This window comes from Camelus bactrianus, chromosome 4 (assembly GCF_048773025.1).
Source record: "Camelus bactrianus isolate YW-2024 breed Bactrian camel chromosome 4, ASM4877302v1, whole genome shotgun sequence".
NCBI lineage: Eukaryota > Metazoa > Chordata > Mammalia > Artiodactyla > Camelidae > Camelus > Camelus bactrianus.
The window spans coordinates 48,648,076-48,668,724 of record NC_133542.1 but is presented as its reverse complement, the minus strand read 5'-3'; the positions used below and the strand labels follow the sequence as shown (position 1 = coordinate 48,668,724).

The window sequence follows — 20,649 nt, the reverse complement described above, 5'->3', positions numbered from 1 at the left end:
CAGTCAAAATATCTGAAGCTTTTTGAAGAGATAAAGAAATGCTCTTTTCTCAAAACAAGATGTCAGCCAATTTTTCCTATAAAGAGTCAGATAGTAAATATGCTCAGCGTTACAGGCCATACAGCCTCTGTCACAACCACGTAACTGCTGTTGTGGAACGAAAGCAGAGACAAATACATAAACGAATGGCTTTGACTGTGTTCCAATAAAGCTTTATTTACAAAGTCAAAAGTAGGTCATATCTGTAGTTTGCTGATCCCTGCTCTAAACAACCATGGGAAGTGACATTTAGTAATAATAGCTGACATTTGTTGAACAGTAATCATAAGCCAGGCTCTGGTAATCTAATGTGATTTGTGTGGTCATCTTCCCCAGTTTGGAGATGAGGAAACTGGCTCAGAGGGATTAGGAACCTTACCTAAGGTCACACAGCTAAGTCAGTAGGAGTCAAACTCAGATCTGATTCCAGAAGCTGGTGCTTAATCATTCCTGATGTCTTCACTCCCATCTCTCATTCAGTGAGAATGGAGCACTAGTAACTTCCTAGCCCCAGAGAGAGAACTGAGTTTCATGGCTTTGTTGTGCACTGACACAATGGAGAAAAGTTCATGCAGCTCTTGAAGAGAAAGCTGAAAGATAAGGAGGGAACTCAGGGAAGCTGAGGTGAGACTAGAGAGATGACCTTGCCTAATTTGGGGATTCTCTGGTGCTCAGACTTTGTATGATCAGATCAGTGCTGTTTTTTAAATTTAAAATTTTAGATCTTTTTTAAAAGATTACTTCAAGTCACCTCTCCTTGACACTGCACTGTGTATATGCATGCAATATTTGTTTAATTATTCATTATTAGTCTTCCCCCTTTTATGCATGCTCCATGGCAGGGTGTTTATGTTTTGCCCACTGTTGCATCCCTAGTGCCTAGAACAGAACTTAATTCAGAGGAGGCACTCAATAAATTGTTCCTGTGATTAATAAGTCAAATGTGATTCATAACTACTTAGCCTAAATTTGTTTAGTCACAAACACTGGCCAAGTGTCAGGCTTTGGAAATTTGATGTGTCCTCTCTTCTCAGGCTCTTCCCACCTTGGATCCGTCTGTATGATGTTTAGCCCTGAATCTAGTAGAGCTGAGGTGCAATATCACACTTTGCCCCTAGATGTCACTGTCCTGCACATAAACAAAGAATCAGAAATTGGGAAAACCCAAGTAATGACAGCCAAACAGCTACCATTTGTTGAGCATCTTCTCTGTGCTGGATATTGTACTAAATGCCTTCCATACATCATCTCATTTTACTCTTATACCAGCTCTGCAGCTTAGGGCTCCCTGGCTCCACTTTTCGAGGAGGAGATAAGTCCAGCAAAGTTATATAGCGTGCTCAGGATCACATTTGACAAGAACTGGGATTAGAAGGAGCCCAAAACTGTGTTCTTTTTTTGCACCATGCTTAGAGCTTACATGAGCCTCCCCCAACTACCTTCCACTCCTTGCCATTGTACAAATCAGAAATGCAGAATGAGAGAGGAAGTGATTTACCCAGGGTCACACACAGGTCACAAGGGATGGAAACAGGACTCCAATCCAGGTCCACATAATCCCAGATCCTGTCTTTCTAGTCACATGCTACCTCAGGCTTCAGACTTGAGCCTTAAAACTGGGAGGACTTGGCTTTATCACACTTACCAGAGGGAAGTTTAAAGGCCAGCTGTGCCGTGGGTGCCTTCCCTATTCAGGCAGCAGGGGTCAAGGTGCTGCATCTACCTCCCCTGTAGATGACTCACTGAGTGTGCCCACCTCATGTTTCTCAGCCCCTCCCTCTCAGCGTACCACTTCTCGTCCAGGAGAGACTGTGCAGTCCCAAAGGACCCGAGGTATTGTGTGCTGGAGTGTAAGGTGGTCCATACTCCTATGTGCATGGGCCCTTGGGAAGAAGCCGGGAGAAGTGGCACTGCTGAGCAAGTTCAAGGTCACTGCCTCCTGGAAGTTATACTGTGGGAAGAGTAGTACCCCTTCCATCTCATGGGAAAGCCTTGGCAGAGAAGGAGGGACCTGGAGGTGCCGGCACTTGCTGGTGGGAGAAGTTTGGGGAGGGGAAGAGGACCCAGAGGCTGAGGTTGGCAACTCTGCCTACCTGGTATTCGTGGCATCTGCATTCTCCTGTCCATTTGGTAGTCACTGCTCTGCATCGGGCCTCCTCCCTCCTCATCAGGACAGCGGCCCCAGCTTCTAACTGGCCTCCTACTTCAGGCTCCCACCTCAGGTCCACCCCTCAATGCTGCAGAGAGCTCCCCATCACTCTGATGCTTAAAGATGCTTAAACCTCCAGCAGCCCCACGGGAGGCCCCATCACATGCACACAGGCTCTCCTGCTCCAGCTCACCCCGTCTCCAGCCACCCCCATCCCGCCCCACACTCGTGCAGCCATACAGAACCTCTCACAGAAAGGAAATGTTGTTTTAGACAAAAGAACCAGCAGCTACAAAGGCCTGGGAAGAAATAGGAACCTGCAGCAGGTGGGGCCTTATGGGAAGCAGAACCTGAGCCCTAGGCAGGAGGCAGTGACCTTGAACTTGCTCAGCAGCACCACTTTCCCTTGTCCTTTTTCTGGGAGCTCATTCATTAATTCCCCAGGAAGATCAGAGAGCCAGCCCCTGCACAAGACACCAGGGCACAGAGGAGAGACTGGCTGGTCCCTGACTCTGTTCTGACAGGAGCACAGTTGTAGCCCACGCCCTGTGCAGGGCTACAAATTCACAGAGGAGCAGCTGCTCAGGCTCAATCTTGAAATAAGGGTAGGAGGGCACCGGCAGAAAGCCGGGGAAAGACCTTCCATGGGCAAATGCCTGGACCTCCAACAGCCCTGGGTGAGCATCAACCAGGGAGCCCCTTCTAGCCGTCCTCTGAGTCCTAAACTCCTCAGCATTTCTTCCTTTTGGTCCAATATCTCAAGGCTTTCAGGGAGCCGCCTGGTTCCCCAGAGAACTAGGGTTAAGCCAGGCCTCTGCAAACCATCAGCCGTTCACTGAATGCTTCTGAAAAATCTCAGAGGGGGCTTTGCCACTGCCCCGCCCCAGGTAAAGTGGTTTTGGTGGATTTGATCTCTTTGGTAGTAACTCAGCAATACTTTCTTGTTCTTTTCACAATTTGGCCACAGAGAAACCTCTTGTGTTTCTATTTCGCCTTTAAAAATGGCTTTAATAGTTAAAAGCCAGACCTGGTGGTATTTGTTAAGCTTTTGCTTCAGTTTTGTTTATTTTTCTATATAGTCTTTTCCAGAACTACTTCATCACATTAGCTTTTATTTGGTGTTGGGGCAGGGGGCAGGGAAGGACACATAAACGTGCAGTGAGTGAAATACAGGTTAGCTTTGCCGCTGACAGCATTTGTCCTCAGGCCAATCCCTATCAAATGGACATAAAATAGGGTGGGAATTTCACGGTATAATAAAGATATCCCAGGCTGCAAAGGCGGGTAGAAGCTGTATTTCTTCTTTATATATTCCTTCATCTCAATTCAATCCATCAAACTTAAGTACCAACTGTATGCCAGGTCCTGCTGGGTACTGAGGGTAAACAAATAAATAAAACAGGCTTCCCTTCTGTCAGGGGTTCCCCAGTTTACTGAGGAGGGCAGGCGGGTGTACAACTTAATAAAGCATCTGGTCGCTGAGACATCTGGTAGGTGCTGTAAATGTTTGAGGGTGTGGATTCTGGAGAGAGGAGGAGCTTGGTTCCAATCTGGGCTTCACTTTTTAGTAGCTATATTCCACTGAGCAAGTTACTTAGCCCCCAGCACCAGCCTCGGTTTCTTAGTCCAAAAAATGGGAATAATAGTGTCTGCCTTTATGTGAGAAGATGTATGTAAAACAATAAACCTATAAAAAAAATTTTTTTAAAAATCAACCTAGAGGCAGGTGCAGTGTATGTGTTCATTAAATGTTAACATTTATATTTATTTTTCTTCTTGTAGTTACTACTATTACTCTCCATAATAATAAGTATTGAACGTATTGAGTATAATTATGTGAACAAAGTGCTATGGGAATAATTAGTTCTGCTGTGGGAGTTAGGGGGCTTCATGGAGAGGTGACAATGCATCTGGGTCTTTAAAGATTATTAGCAGTTTGCTGAACAGAAAGAATAGAGTGTTTTAGACAAGAGAACCAGCACCCACAAAGGCCTGGAGTGAAAATCACAGCAGAGTCCGAGACTGGGAGTCAGCAGACTTAACTAAGTATATGTGTGTGTTTGGGGTGTGGACAAGCCAAGCTCATGAAAGGCCTTGAATGCCAGACAAAGAAGCTTGGCTGGATTTATTCTATGGGCGATGGGGAATCTGGGGGAAGTTTGAAACTGGGGGTGCCACCATTCGGTCACTCACCTGACCCAGTTCCTCGGCTGCTGTTGGAAAGCTCTCTCATGTCCGTTCCCATCTGCCCCTGCCTTCTCTGCAGATCATCAAGGACCAGAAACTGCTCGTGATCGTCGGGGGCATGCTGCTGATTGACCTGTGCATCCTGATTTGCTGGCAGGCTGTGGACCCCCTGAGAAGGACAGTGGAGAGGTACAGCATGGAGGTAAGCGCCCGGCCCATCAGGAGGGAGCCCTGCGGGGATACTGCCCCCAGATACCGGGACAGCGAGGCACAGTCGCCCCAGCTGCCCAAGGTGCGCTTCTTAAGAAGTCGAGATAGTTATGGGGAAGTCATCACAGCTCCACATGGGCCTGCGTTCCCTATCAGGAATGTCTCATCAGCTCTATTTGCTTCCATTTGAGACACATTATTTCAGGAAGGCCAAATATAACGTCTTTACTCCTGGGGAAACAATGGCAAAAATTTGTCTAGGTGTATTAATATATGCAGAATTAAGGGGAAATGTTGAGCTGTTTAAACCAGTATGTAAAAGCCCAATTTATAAAAAGATCCGTTAGTCTAGAAATTACGTTGCATTTTTAATCTCGCCTTTAAAGTCAATTCCCTAAGGAGTGTTACTAGGGAATAAACACTCTGATAGCTCCTTCTAGTTACCAGAGGATCTTCAAAGTGATGTGTTGTCAAAAAGAAGAACCTTACATAAAAGTACTGTTAAATACATATTTTAGTAGACTTGTGCTCGGCTTTGCCCTTAACGCATACTGGTCTTCCTTGGATGCTCCAGGTTAGGGAAATTCAAGATCAGGGAAGTTGTAGTTATGCTGACTTTCTCTTAGAAGAGTTAAACATACCTTTGTCGGGGAGAGAGCAGGCTGAATGGTGGTGGCTGTACTGTATGATTTCCCTGCAGGGTAGCAAATTCTATTGAGAAAACTGGAATTTTCTCCAGTTCTCTCACTGCGTTATTAAGGAAATCTTTCTGTGGAATTTAAGGTGAGTTCTTAAACTAAACTGGAGACAGTCATTTTATGCATTGAGGACAGAGGTTTTTATCCTTCTGGACAAGATTTTCTAGCAAATAAGATGCCTGGCCTCATTTGTCTGGCAAACAGGCAGAGGGTTTGCTCGGCCCAGTAAGAAGTTAGGCAATCAGAGCAGTGGCAGAGAACGCGTTTTCTGACAGCGTGGATTTAGGAGAGGAATTTAGGGCTGTGTGCCTCCATCTCACTGCCTTAAGTGTCCAGCCTGGGGGGAAGCAGGAATCCAGACAGGCTCAACCAGATCTGGCAGAGGACAGACCCTACACTGGCTCTGCCCATGGGCCAAAGGGGCAGGAACTCAGCTGAGGTCACTTGAGCAGACAGGCTGTTCCTAGAGGGGAGGTGACATCTGGTCATCACTCATCTGCACAGTTGGAAAAGGAGCAGACCTGCCGCCGACTCCATCCTAGGGGTTCACCACCCATAGGATTTGGAAATCCAGACCGGAAGTCAGCAGGAGGAAGAGCTGCCATTGGCTAACTGGACCTCCAGGCTAGGGAGAGCCTGGGGTGATGATGATCAAAAGAAGTAATGCTAATGACAACAATAATAATGATGCTGCTGGTGACTAGATTTGTGTGTTAATTCACTGAATCCTCACAGTAACTCTGTAGAATAGGTACTATCCTGAACTCCATTTTAATGATGCAGAAACAGTAACCCAGAGAGATTATTATATAAGGTACCCAAGGTTACCTAGCAGGTTAGTGACAATACCACCAACTCTTGTCTCACTCACTCCCCTCCCCTGTCTTTCAATACACGACAGTACTTTGTAGTTTTTAGGTGTTTTTGAAGACCTTTGGTCACTGGTCTACGAAATGGGTAGGGCAGGGAAGTGTTCTTACTTTCTGCAGATGAAGCTTAAAATTAGGTGTTGGGCAGACTGAGGGCCCAAGGATATCAGGGAAGGAGAAAAGTGAGTCGGGCAGACCCCGTGACAGAGACCAGACCCAGCTGGCTTGATGCCGAGCCCAAGGGCTGCTGGAGGTGGGGCGCTGCTGTCTCTGCTCAAGGTTAAGATGGGGGCCGGGCATGCACTGGGGTCCCTAGGATCTGGCTGTGTTGGGGAGAGGCTGCAGAGCTGGAGTTGGCCTGAGTCAGCTGACTCCGGACATAGATCCAGGAAGCTGTGCCCTGGGAGCATTTAAAGGAGATGGAGCTTGTGCAGGCCAATTAGTGTAAGTGGCATTTCACTCTCACCCATCTTACCTTTCTTCCTTACTTTCTGTAGTAAGTACTGCCGCTCTCCACAGCTCTGTGCATAGAACCCTGGTCCATTCCAGACCTTCTAGGAGATGGTTCTCAAACTGAAGAGCCATGGGGTGCCATGGAAATGCTTCTCTGTGTAGATGAGGAAACTGAGGCTGGGTAGGGAGAAGGTCCTGCCCGGGGGCATCTGAAGGTGGGGGCTGGAGGACAGCCACCTCCCTGGCTTGAGGCCCAGACACCTTGTCTCTGTGTTTCCCTCCAAGTATCTGCTGAGATTTCTCTCTGAACCTTTTCTGGCCTGATCCTCTAATTTTAGGGTTGCCCTGTCATTCTGTTGCCATGGTAGCAGAACCTTTGATTTGTTGACCCACAGCCCTGTCGGTTTATTGTCATTTTTCCACCAAACAGCGCCAAGCTGTCAGTTGATTTCCCTCACACCCGCCTCTGTCAGATGCAGCATGATGGTTGGGTGTCCCCAGGGGCTGAGGGGTCCTAAATTTTCTACGAAGGGCTGTTTTTTCCACAACCCCCAGTGAGAGAGAAAGTTTACGCTTGGGGGAGAAGTGATCAAAGATCTCCCTGGCCTGTCCCCTCCTCCTCTTGGACCACACCTATCCCAGAAGCCTTTGGTCACTCTGGACACTGATGCCTCAGGATTCCAGTCACAGACCTTGCTCTGTGTTGCACTTTCAAGCCTTTGCCTGTGCTGGCCCCCCTTCCAGAACCTTCTCTGACAAGTGAGTGAACTTCAGTTGCAGGCTCCTGTGTCATCTGCTGTGTTCCTGAGCTCAACCAGATTTAAGCACCTCCTCTTCCCATTCCCGTCCCCATCTTGGCCTTGCCCGTCAGGAGACTTAGCACACTGATCATCTCTGCTGAGTGCATCTCTGCCCCATCCCACCTCTGCTGGGCTGCTTGCTTCTCCAGGACAGGAACCCTCAGATCAGTCTCCCCCATCACCCAGCCCAGCACCTCCACATGCATCTTCCCCTGGGGAGACAGAGGTGAGCACAGCAGTGTGACCTTTGGTCCCAAAGTGACCACAGGCTAGTGGGGGGCAGAGAGTAAACATGCAAATAAGCACAATTCCTTTAGATCGCATGGATTCTGATAGCACTTGGAAATAAATAAACAAGATGAAGGGTTCAGGAATAACAGAAAGGACCAGTGGAAGAGCGTCTCCATTCCAGAATGGAATAGAAAGTACTTTAACAGAAAGTACAGAGAGTTTCCATATATGTCCCACCCCACACCCCATAGTTCTCCCTATTATTAACATCTTGCATTGTGTGATGTACTTGTTATAGCTGATGAACCAGTATTAATACATTATTATTCACTAAAGTACGTAATTTACTCTAGGGTTCACTCTTTGAGCTGTACATTCTATAGATGTTGCCAAATGCATAGTCATGTATCCACTATTACAGTGTCGTACAGATCAGGCTCACTGCCTGAAATATCCTCTATGCATCACCAACCCCTTGCAACCACTGACCTTTCTACTGTCTATGGCTTTGCCTTTTCCAGAATGGCATACAGTTGGACTCATACACTATGTAGCTTTTTCAGACTGGCTTCTTTTACTTAACAATGTACATTTAAGTTTCCTCCATGTCTTTTCATGACTTGATAGATCATTTCTTTTTACTACTGAATAATATTCTATTGTACAGATGTACCACAGTTTGTTTATCTATTTGCCCATTGAAGGACATATTGGTTGCTTCCAAGAGTGGACAATTATTAACAAAGCTGCTATAAGCATTTTTAGGTAGGTTTTTGTGTGGACATAAGTTTTCAAGTAATTTGGGTAAGTACCTAGAAACAGGATCATTAGATCATATGCTAAGAGTATGTTTAATTTTGCCAACTGTCTTGCAAAGTGGCTGTATCATTTTGCATTCCCATCAGCAGTGAATAAGAGTTCCTGTTGCTCCATCCTTGTCAGCATTTAGTATTGTCAGTATTTTGTATTTTAGCCATTCTAGTAGTTGTATAGTGGTATCATATTGTTGTTTTAATGTACAATTCCCTAATGACATATGATGTAGAGTCCTTCTCAGACTCTTCCAGAAGATTGAAAAGGAGACAATACTCCCAAACTCATTCTCTAAAGCCACCATCACCCTGATACCAAAACCAGGCAAAGACACCAACAAAAAACAGAATTACAGACCGATATCACTGATGAACATAGATGCAAAAATCCTTACCAAAATACTAGCAAATTGAATCCAACAGCACATAAAAAAGATTATACATCATGATCAAGTGGGGTTCATCCCAGGGACACAAGGGTGGTTCAACATACGCAAATCAATCAATATAATACATCACATCCACAAGACAAAGGACAAAAACCGCATGATCGTCTCAATAGATGCAGAAAAAGCATTTGATAAAATTCAACACCCATTAATGATAAAAACTCTCACCAAAGTAGGTATAAAGGGAACATATCTCAACATAATGAAAGCTATATATGACAAACCTACAGCAGCATAATACTCAACAGTGAAAAACGCAAAAGCTTCCCACTAAAGTCTGGGACAAGACAAGGCTGCCCACTATCACCACTCCTATTCAACATTCAAGTCCTAGCCACAGCAATCAGGCAAGAGAGAGAAATAAAAGGGATCCAAATTGGAAAAGAAGAGGTAAAAGTGTCACTATATGCAGATAACATAATACTATATATAGAAAACCCTAAAAGGTCCACATGAAAGCTACTAGAAATAATCGAAGGATTCAGCAAGGTAGCAGGTTACAAGATTGACATATGATGTAGAGCATCTTTTCATATGCTTATTTACCACCTGTATTTCTTCTTTTTTAATTTTTAACTTTTTAATTTTGGGGGGGTGGTAATTAGGTTTACTTAATTATTTATTTTTGGAGGAGGTACTGGAGACTGAACACAGGACCTTGTATATGCTAAGCATGCACTCTATCACTTGAGCTATACACTCCCCCCTGTATTTATTCTTTGGTGAGGTATCTGTTCAGATCTTTTGCCCACTTTTTAATTAGATTGTTTATCTTCTTATTGTTGAGTTTTAAGAATTCTTTGCACATTTTGGATACAAGTCCTTTATCATGTATGTGTTTTGCATATATTTTCTCTGAGTCTATATCTTGTCTTTTCATTTTCTTCACATTGTCTTAGGCAGAACAGAAATTTTTTATTTTAATGATGTCCAAGTTATTAATTTGTCATTTCATGGCTCGTGCTTTTGGTGTTGTATCTAAAAACTCATTGCCATACCCATGGTCACCTAGATTTTCTCCTGTTATCTTCTAGAAGTTTTATAGTTTTGCATTTTACATTTAGGTCTATGATCCATTTTGAGTTAATTTTTGTAAAAGGTGTGAGGTCACTGTCTAGATTCACTTTTATGCACGTAAATATCTAGTAGTTCCAGCACCATTTGTCAAAAATACTATCCTTTCCCCACTGGATTCCCTTTGTGTCTTTGTCATAGATTGGTTGACTGTATTGGTGTGGGTCTATTTCTGGACTCCCTAGTCTGTTTCACTGATCTGTTTGTCTGTTTTTTCACTAATACCACACTGATTTGATGACCATAGTTTTATAGTAAGTCTTGAAATCAAATAAGTCAAATAATATCAGTTCTCTGACTTTTCTTGTTCAATATTGTGTTGGTTATTCTGGGTCTTTTGTGTCTCCATATAAACTTTAGAATCACTTTGTTGATATCCACAAAGTAACTTGCTGGCATTTTGATTGGGATTGTGTCAGTTCTATAGCTCAAGTTGGAGAGAACTGACATCTTAACAATATTGAGACTTCCTATCCATGAACATGGAATTACTCTCCATTTATTTAGATCTACTTTGATTTCTTTCATCTGCGTTTTGTAGATTTCCTCACATAGATCTTATTTTGTTAGACTTATACCTAAGTATTTTGTCTTCGATGCTAACATAAGTGGTGTTGTGTTTTTTAATTTCAAATTCCAGTTGCTCATTACATAGGAAAGCAGTTGAATTTTGTATCTTAAACTTGAATTCTACAATGTTGCTTATAGTTGCTTGTTAGTTCCAGAAGGGTTTTTGTTGTTGATCCTTTGGGACTCTCTACATAGATAGTCATGCCATCTACAAATGAACTATTTTATTTTTTTCCTTCTCAATCTGTATGCGTTTTAGTTCTTTTCTTGGCTTATTTTTGTTTTAGCTAGGACTCTTAGTGTGATGTTGAATAGCAGTGGTGAGAGGGGACAACCTTGCCTAGTTTCTGATATTAAAGGGAAAGGATTTAGCTTCTCAACATGAAACATGATATTAATATATCATTTTTTTCTTAAATGATCAAAAAATAAACACAAGATGGTTCTGCTGTCCAAAACTGAGGGTGCCTTTGGAGAGGTGACAGGAAGGGCAGTGATGACACAGGCGGAGCCTGAGTCATTAGGGAACTTTTGTGTTAAGCAGAGGAGTTTAAACTTCAGAATGAAAGACATTTAATCGGGGGAATGACATGATCAGATTTGCCCTGGCCGCAGGGTGAGAACAGATGGAGAGGCGAGGCTGGAGGCCCAGCAATGGCTCAGAGATGGTTTTTGCAGTAATCCAGGCAGGAGCTGATGACGACCTAAAGCAGGGCAGTTGCAGTGGGAACAGAGAGAAGTGTGTGGATTTGAGAGCTATTAAGGAAGCAGACATGACAATGCTTGGTGATTGGTTGACTCGAAGGGGTAAGGACAGGGAGGCAGCTGGGGCACTGCCCAGATTTCTGACTAGGTAGTGGATGGCAGACCTCACCACTGAGGTCAGGTGCAGAATGAGGATTTGGAAGGGAATGTGAAAGGTTCATTTCTGGGTAGAGGACCTCAGAAGATTGGATGTAGGGTCCTAGAGCACAAGAGAGCAGTTTGTCCAGTAGATAAATTTGGGGGAGGGGCAGTTTACACATTCACAATGGGAGCTGTGGGGATGCATGTGGTCAGCGTGAGAGTGGTACAGTCAGAGTGAAGACATCCTGACTGGAGCCCAAGGAATCACTAAGTGGTGATGGGAACAGGAGGAGAAGCCAGGCAAAGGGACTTTGACATGGCGGTCTGTAAAGAAGGGGGTAGCCAGGAGAGAGAGCCACCCATGGATGGGTGCAAGGAAGAGGAAAGCTGTCCATGCATAGGGAGAACTTGAAGAAGGAAGGAGAGGTCTCCCAGACCAAAGTAAGGACTGACAGGTACTCCTCCATGACTTGACTCTGTCCTCAGTACTCCAGCATTGCATTGCAACCGTTCCTTCCTCTGCTTTACCAAGTCTGATGGGAAGATTGGCTATTTCTGCATTTCACATATAACAGGTGTGGATAAATCTGCCAAGTATGTTAAAAAGGTTTTTAAAATACGATTTTTATTCTTAGAAAAAGGAGGGGAAAACTCTCCTTTTTTTGAATACCTACTCTACCAGTGGCGATGGTGAGTAGGTGTTGGACATATGGGCGTGGGGTTCAGGGAGGGGTATGGGCTGGAGATGGGAACTTGGATGCGGTCAACATATAGATGACACTGAGAGCCTTAGATGAGAGCACGGGTTGGGGAGTGGGGTGCCTAACAATGGAGAAAAGAAGGGGACCAAGGACAGACCCCCAGTTACACCAGTGTTTGGAGACAAGGGAGGTAGGCGGGAAACTGCAAAGGAGACCTACAAGGAGAAGCCACGGATAGGAAGAAAATAGATGAGTCTGGTGTCTAGGAAACCAAATGAAGAAAGTGTTCCAAGGAGGAAGTTTTGATGAAGTGTGTCAAGTGCTGCTTTTAGATCAAGTAAGATGAAAACCAAGAATTGACACTGTGTATGTGTGTGCATACACACACACCTATATGGGATTTTTTTTCTTTTAAGGAAAATAATTTGAGATAATTTCTTCCAAAGTGAAAGCAGTGCATAATGATGGTGTGAAGACAGCCTGGGTGGAAGGGTTGTTTGCTTTTGTCCCAAGCCTTCCTTTTCTGCTAGCCCACCTCTTGACCATTCTGAAATGGTTCTGAAATGGAGAGAAGATGTGGACAGCACCAAAGGCCACCGGATGTTGAACATCCAGGAGAGCCATGGGCAGCCACCGAGGCAGCATCCTGAGGCCACCTGCACTCCCTGAGGCCACCCACTATCTGCTTCCCAGGCAGGTGGCAACAGAGGTGGAATCATGTACAGTTGGTCACCCATAGGAGCCACATGTGTGACATTCGTTTACAGAAATGGCAGGAGAAGGAGGGAGAGTATAGCTCAGTGGCAGTGGAAGAGTACATGCCTAGCATGCACAAGGTCCTGGGTTCAATCCCCAGTGCCTCCATTAAAAAAAAAAAAAGGAACGAAAGAATTGGCAGCAGGCTGTCTCCACCAGCTCTACGTCAAGAATTGCTTGCACTCTGGGTTCTGTGTCTTTCTGGCCATTCAGGCAGTAACCATGTAAAGGGCAGTTTGGGACAGAGGAGTATTTCAAACTTCCCTCCATATTCCATGCTTTGACCATGCTTCTTTGTGGAAGCAAATGGGGGACTTGGAAGTCATAGACTGCACTTGGCTCTGAAACTGGTGTCTTATTCCAGTTATGTTTCTATGGAAACAGATATTGGAAGAAGCAAATACATAGAGTTTTAAATAATTTTAACTCTTATCTTCTGCCTCCCTCTACAGTTGCTCTGGAAAAGAATTCCAATCCCAAAGCAGAAGCTTTCAGAAACATCTGGTATCTTCATAAAGCTTGTCCAGGCTCCATCTCACACTATTCATTTTGAAATAAAGAGGTATCAGAATGGCCAGGGTGAGGGGCGTGCTAAGGGTCATGGTCCACTCTGCTCTGTGAGCTGCACATGGGCAGCCTGGTGGTCCAAGGCTTTGATGCCCAGGGTCATATTCCAAGTGGTGAGTCATCACTGCCATCCCTGGACAGTAGGACAGGTCTTTGTCATCCATAGTCATCTTTGGGGTTCTGGATGGTCCTGCTCGGGCTCCACCTGGATGCAGACCAAGTCCCAGGCAGGGCAGTAGGACTCAGCAAGGACCTCAGGTGGACCTGTTAGCTGAGGCCACCCCAGTTAGCCTGCCTACCACCTCCTGGGAGAGGGCTGAACCATCTGAAGTTCTGACCATGTCATTCTCCTGTTCAATCCTCCCTGCTGGCTAGAGATGAAGCCCTCACTCTGAGCGGTTCGGGAGGTCCTCAGTGATCTGGCGATCTGGCCCCATTCATTTCCCCTGCCTCCTCTCTCAGCCCCTCCCTCACTCCTTGAGCTCAGCTCCCCTTACTCATGGCATTTCATCAAAATGTCACACTCTGTCTCCTTCCACACCTTTGTACCTGCTGTCCTCTTCTGCCCAGAACACCCTCCCTCCCATTGCAATACGCCATCTTCATGTAAAAAATTCCTGCTTGACCTTCAAGAGGCAGCTCAGATGCATCTTCTCCAGAAGCATCTGGAACAGCAGGCTGCTTTGAATGCCTCTGTCTAGGCCCCCACCTCACCTTGTCTGCCCCTCATCTGATCACAACACTGGTAATTATCTGCCTGTGCACCTGGCCCCTCCTAGTCTGTGACCTCCTGAGAGGCCAGGGCCATCTGTGTGTCGCCAGCACCCACTGGCAGAGCCTGGCTCTCAGTAAGTGCTCAGTAAATATTTATTGAATAAATTGTTCCCTCCACCTGGAACTCTCTCCCCAAGCCTCCATATGTCTGAATTCAACCCATCTGTCTGGGCCCATTAAGCCGGCTTCTCCAAGAAATGTCTTTGCTGAGTTGCAATTTAATTTAATATTACACCCTCACCTTTTATCAAGGGCCCACTTATAGGGCTAAAGCTGCCAATTGAAGGATGATTCAGCATCTTCTATAAAAGACGGTTGTTCAGTTTGTGACTTCGTCCCTGGAGACAGCGATCCACTGGATAGATCCTCACGGAATTTAGCGCCAGGAAATGGGCTGTGCTCCCCTCGCGAACCTGTATCTACTTCCTTCCTTCCGTCAGGCAGTCGTAACTGAATAAGCCACTCTGTTTTCTTTTTAACCTTGGCTGCCAGAAAGTTGGAGCCAAATTCAACACTCAGCCGCAATAACCATCTTTTCTCGGGTTCCTGGAGGATTATCTCGCCTTCTGATCGTTCGTCTTTATTTTTAACTGTCCTGTTGTGTTTGGGCTTTTATTGTGCGCTGCCTCAGGCCCTTTGGGAGAGGAGGCAAGGTGTAAGTTCCAGATTAAGTTATCAAAATAAGAATGCTAGGCGAGATTTAATTGAAATGATGTGCCAGAGAGACATTTTCAGGATGTCCTCAAACATTCTCCTCTGGCTGGGGTCCCAGATTGGCCTCGGCTGCAGTCAGCATGGTGGGCCCCATGCGTGGACAGACTGCTCTGCCGGCCACAGCCAAGCTTCTGGAACATTTCATCCGAAGGCATTTCAGATCTAGGGGAGACCGCAGTTTGTTTCGGTTTCCTTATTAGCTTCCCTTGTGCCTTTGGGAGGTCCTAAGGCTCCAGAGGCCCCTCAGGACACCAAGCAAAAGACACAGAGGCACCACAGCAGGGGACAGCCCTGAGGCAGGGAATTCTCTGGTCTCTACCCGTCTGGTGCTCCGCAGAGGTTGGCCTGTCTACTGGCCGTCCTCAAGTGCCACAGGGCAGAACGGCTGGAAAATTTATCTGCGATACTGGCCTCTTTCGAACACTGTGTGTCTTGGTAAAGCCAGTCCGGTTCTTGAGCAAAGACTGCCTTTAAATTTTGATGGTTTTCCCCGCACATCCACACTGGCAGCAGCACAGGCTGTGGCATTCATGGAGATGTCCCCTCTTCCTTGTGGGAGAATTCCAGCCAGCCTGCCTCTTCGTAAATGGTGTGTCATCTGGGCGCTCCTGCAGCTTTTTGGGGAGCCCATTGTGTGTGTGCTCAGACTACCCTGAGGACTGCTCAGTCTGAGGGGCAAGACTGGACACACACAGAGTGGGCTGTCGCCTTCTCCATGACATATGCCTCCAGACTCTTGGTTTTATGTCTGACTTACTGTACAGAGATACTAGGCTTACTTTTCTAAAATATGAGCCAGGATGGTGTTTGAAGTCATGTCCCTCAGAGGGTGAAAAGTGAGAAAGAACAGGGTGTGCTAGGTTTGCTGTGGTAACAACAAAACTCAGTGGATTAAAGCCTCAGAGACTTCACTCGTCATAGCACTTGTTCACAGAAGAACAGCTATAGCCTCCCGCCACCACAGCATCATCACTCCAGGACACAGCTGGTGGGGCACCTCCGGAGACAGTTTTTGTGGCACAGTGCATGGCAGGTGTGCACTAACTTTTAAAGCTTCCACTCACTTTCACTCATGTTTCATTGGCCCCAACAGGTCAACTCTCCATGCCTGAGTTCAGTGGGACAGGGAAGAGCCATCCTACCATGAACCTAGGAGAGAAAGAGCCAGGGTTGGAGGTTTAGCCATAATGACTATGGGAGGGCCTTCCATCTATCTTCCTGCCACTGTCACAGATACCACCCCCCAACTAGAATGTGAGCTCCATGAGAACAAGGGAGGAGGCAGAATTGTGTTTTATTCACTGCTGCATCCCCAGCCCCTCAATAAATAAGATCAGGTAAATGACTGAAGGAAGCCAGCCTTCAATCCATTGCTTCTGTCCATCTCCACTGCTCCTACCGAGGTCTGGGGCACCGTCATCTCTCATCTGGCATCACAGAGAGGGCACTATGAGCAGAGCTACTGTGGATGCACCATGGACAAGAGGGATGATGCTGCCTTTCCTGTGGAGGCCACTGAGCTGTGGTTTATTGTTGTTACCACAACTTTCTAAGCAAGCTCCCTCCTCCCACTCATAGCTCCCTCCAAGCCGTTCTCCATGGCAGTTGGAAGTGTCCTTTTGGTTTTTTAGGTATAATTTACATACCATAAAATTCACAGTTTTAAAATGTACAGTACAGTGGTTTTTAGTACATTCCTAAGATTGTACAGTCATCCTCACTAGTTCCAGAAAGTTCTCATCACTCCAAACAGAAACCCTATTCCTTTTACCCATCACCCCTATCTCCCCTTCCCTCCAGCCCCTAGCAACCACAAATCTACTTTATGGCTCTGTGGATTTGCCTACTCTGGATATTTCGTATCAACAGAATCATACAATACATTGATTTTTGTGTCTGGCTCCTTTGACGTAGCATAATGTTTTTAAGGTTCCTCCATGTTGTAGCCTGTGTCAGCATTTCCTGCCTTTTTATGGCTAAGTAATATTCCCTTATGTGGATATACCACATTTTATTTGTCCATTCATCAGTTGATGGACATTTGGGTTGTTTCTACTTTTTGACTATTATAAGCAGTGCTGCTATGAGCATTTATTTACAAGTTTTTATGTGAACATATGTTTTCAGTTGTCTTGGGTGTATGTATGTGTGTGTGTGTGTATATATATGTATGTGTGTGTGTGTGTGTGTGTATATATATATATAGAATTGCTGTGTTATGTGGTAATTCTGTTTAACATTTTTAGGAACTGCTAGACAGTGCCATGTGTCTAACATTTTACATTCCCACCAGCAATGTATGAGGGTTCCAATCTCTCCACATTGTTGCCAACACTTGTCATTTATCTTCCTTTTTGATTACAGCCATCCTATTGGATGTGAAGTGGAATCTCATTGTAGTTTTGATGAGAATGACAGTCAAATGACCAATGATGTTAACATCTTTTTATGTGCTTATTGACCATTTGTATATCTTCTTTGGAGAAATGTCTATTTAAGTCCTTTGCCCATTTTAGTTGAATTATTTATCCTTTTGTTGTTGAGTTATAAGAGTTCTTTACATAAAGATAGGCCAAATGTGTGATTGTAGATCCTGGCCACATCACCCCAGAAGAGATCTTTTAAAAAAAACTTGTACTTGGGTCACATTGCCCAGAAATTCTGATTTAATTGGTTTAGAAAGAGGCCCGAACACTGGAGTTTTTTAGAAATTGCTATGGGTTCTGGTGTGCAGCCAGGGTTGAAACTTTCTGAGCTCACCCCTCACCAGTGTCTAGGAAGGCCCCAGGACTGCACTTTGGTTACCAGAGTTAGAAACAGACTCAGGAGAATATGTTTAAGGCTAAAAGATGAGAGAAGAAAAGCCTAAATCCAAGAGATCTGAAGTTCAGATGGTCCCCTACCAACCCCTACCCTAAACCTGAGCTGGAAGACATAATGGTGACAAAGGAAATACAGACTCAGGGAGAGGGCTACACGGGAAGGTTGGCATGTGCAGACCCCACAGAGCTGAATGAGTCCCTCCAGTCTCGCGTTTTGCTGAAAACCCTCGTCAGCATTTGAACAACTGTTTTCCCCAGTGGAAGACAGAGAGTAAGAAATAGGAAACAAGGAAAAGCTATGAGATTTCTACTTCTATTGCATTTTTCATTGGAGCTGAGAGGCAGAGGGTGAGCAAGCTGCAGACCAGAACTTTAGGTGGGTTAAAACAACACCTGCCCTGCCATTGCAGGGAGCCACTGACCACAGAAACCAACGAGGGCAAGGGAACCACAGTGTCCGGGCACCTCGCCACCCACAGTGGCTCCGAAATAGAACTGCCGGCCACTTGGTGGGATGCTCGTTATTTTCTGCCACTGTTTGGCTTGAAGTGTCTCCCTAAGGTGACAGTGGGTTAAACTTCAAATACTGAGTCATTTTGATCCTGACATAGGATGGAGCGCTTAACATGACCCAAAGATGCTCAGTTCAGTTCAGAAGACCCTGACACAACCTGTGGGCCCCTCCTGAGGGCTCAGGGGACAGCAGCATCGTCATCCCAATTCTTAGTGCCCAGCCCACCCACTCCCCTACCCTTCCCTGGACCGGAGCTCTAAGCCCAGGTCTATCCCACTGGAGTACAGGCACTCAACAGTTGGCAAATACATACTGTAATAATGGGTGCCTGCATTTCTACTGCATGCACAGTTTACCAAGCACCTTGACATCACTGTTTTAGAGATGAGGAAACTGAGACTGGAGAGGTGAACTGATTGCCTGCAACTGGAAACACCCAGCCCAGGCCATGTGCTGCTAGATGACTAGGGATCGATTCTGCTTGGATCGTTCTGTTGGTCTATTCATACTTCCTGCATCTTTTCACATCAATCCTGTGTTTTACTTAGTTTTGTTTTAAAGAAATTTCCTTCATCGATGCTTTCAAGATTATTAGCATCCACTGTGCATAATGCTCTCTTATAGATGTTCAAATCTCTCTCACATCTGTGATTCTCTGGTTGATGTTTCGTAAGAGCGAAGCACTTGTGAGCAGATGTTCAAACCGAGCAAATTCAGATCTGAGAGCACTGCCTCCCAGTCCAGCCTCATCCTCAGTAGCAGGTTTGTGCAGCCTTCATCCAGGACTCCAAAGAAGCTGCTTGGTCTTGGTTTAACAGCAAAAATAGTAACAGCGGCAGCTTTTGCTGAGTACATACTGTGTGCTAGGACATCGTTCCAGGTGCTTTCCTTTATTGGCTCTCTTAATCCTCACAACCACCCATACCACCCATGCAGTAGTTACCATTGTTACCCCTAGTCTACAGGTGAGGAAGCTGAGGCACAGAGGGGTTAAGCAGCATGGTCACAGTCACACAGCATTTAGCCCGTTGTGGTCAAGGAACTGGACTGTGGAGTCAGGCTTAACTTCTGATCCCAGCTCGGCCGCTTACTGTATACAGTTAGGTATGTGTCGTGGGTTGAACTGCGACCCCCAAAAAGATATGTCAACGTCTTTCCCCTAGAACCTGTGAGTGCAACCTTATTTAGAAAAAGGGTCTTTGCAAGGGTGATTAAATTAAAAATATTAAAATGAAATCTCCTGGATTACCCAGATTGGCCCTAAATCCAATGGCAAGTGTCATTAAAAGAAGCAGAAGAGGAGAGGACATAGACCCAGAGGAGAAGGTCAGATGACAGTGGAAGCAGGGACCAGAGTGATGAAGCCACAAGCCAGGGAGCGCCCGGAGCTCCCAGAAGCAGCAGAGGCACAGGAGTTCCCCTGGAGCCCCCAGAGGGAGCGCAGCTTTACCAGCGCCTTGATTTCCAGGTTCTGGCTTCCAGAACTGTCTAAGGATAAATTTCTATTAGTTTTAAACCACCCAGTTTATGGATATTAGTTTAGCAACCCTCGGAAACTAATACAATAAGTGACTTAACTTGTGAGAGCCGCAGTTTCTTCATCCACAATATGGGTCTAGATACTAATAACGCCCACCTCAGAGAGCTTCGGCGAGGATTAGAAGGGACAGCGTGCCTATGAAGGACTCACCCCGCATGTGGAGGGCGCCCAGTGAAGGTTAGCTATTACTTGGAGCATTATTTATTACCTGGTCCTTGATGGCCCTGCCCCTGGGCCCTCTCAGAGCTGGTCCCTCATCTTGCCATTTTCCTGTGTCTGACTCCTTGTCATGGGCCCCCTGAGCCCAGCCCAGTGTGCTCCTGGCTTCGGAATCTCAAAGGAATCAAATCTGTCTCCCAGATGCAGGCTGCCGAGCCCGTTCCTCCAAGCCATTATTGCCAGAGCTGCCAGAGCGAGACTATGAACATCCACGCATGGCGTTTTAATATTTCACCCAAGAAGTCATTTTCTTACATGAGTCAGACACAGAAGGCTCAGAGAATTAAGTTGAGAAAGGTAACTCCGGGCCGGAGTGATTTCTGCCAGCGGGTGTGGAGGATTTTTCCTGCGTCTGCTCAGCTTTTCTTTCTTATCTGTGTCTTACAGCAGACGGGAAGCATGCTGACGAGAGATTGCATGTTCGTATCAATTATTAAATATATATGGCAGCCTTCTGGAAGTGCATTCACATGCCAAGGAAATGGAATGTATTCACCAACCCAGGCTCCTGCACTGGGCTTTGGAGGAATAATGAAGTAGCCATAAACACTATGATCCAAGGTTTTAATCTATATTCTGCCACCTCCTAGCTGTGTGGCTTTGGGTGAGTGATTCACCCTCTCTGAGCCTAAGTGCCCATAAGGAAAATCCATTT

At 45.7% G+C, this 20,649-nt stretch overlaps 1 protein-coding gene and 1 long non-coding RNA gene across 5 annotated transcripts in view; one reads left to right on the top strand and one right to left on the bottom strand.

Moving 5' to 3' along the window:
• The window catches only part of GABBR2 (gamma-aminobutyric acid type B receptor subunit 2), a 353,312-nt gene that overhangs the window by 295,925 nt on the left and 36,738 nt on the right, over positions 1-20,649 (top strand). For all 4 annotated transcript variants that reach the window (XM_074361881.1, XM_074361882.1, XM_010952930.3 and 1 more), the window contains one exon: positions 4,455-4,577. In XM_074361881.1, coding sequence (XP_074217982.1) covers positions 4,455-4,577 — 123 coding nt within the window. The remainder of the gene's footprint in view (positions 1-4,454; positions 4,578-20,649) is intronic.
• On the bottom strand, positions 207-15,210 carry LOC141577468 (uncharacterized). Its single transcript, XR_012506445.1, has 3 exons — positions 14,427-15,210; positions 4,382-4,544; positions 207-629 (listed from the first exon to the last, which is right to left on the bottom strand). It is a non-coding gene; the product is annotated as an uncharacterized LOC141577468 (long non-coding RNA).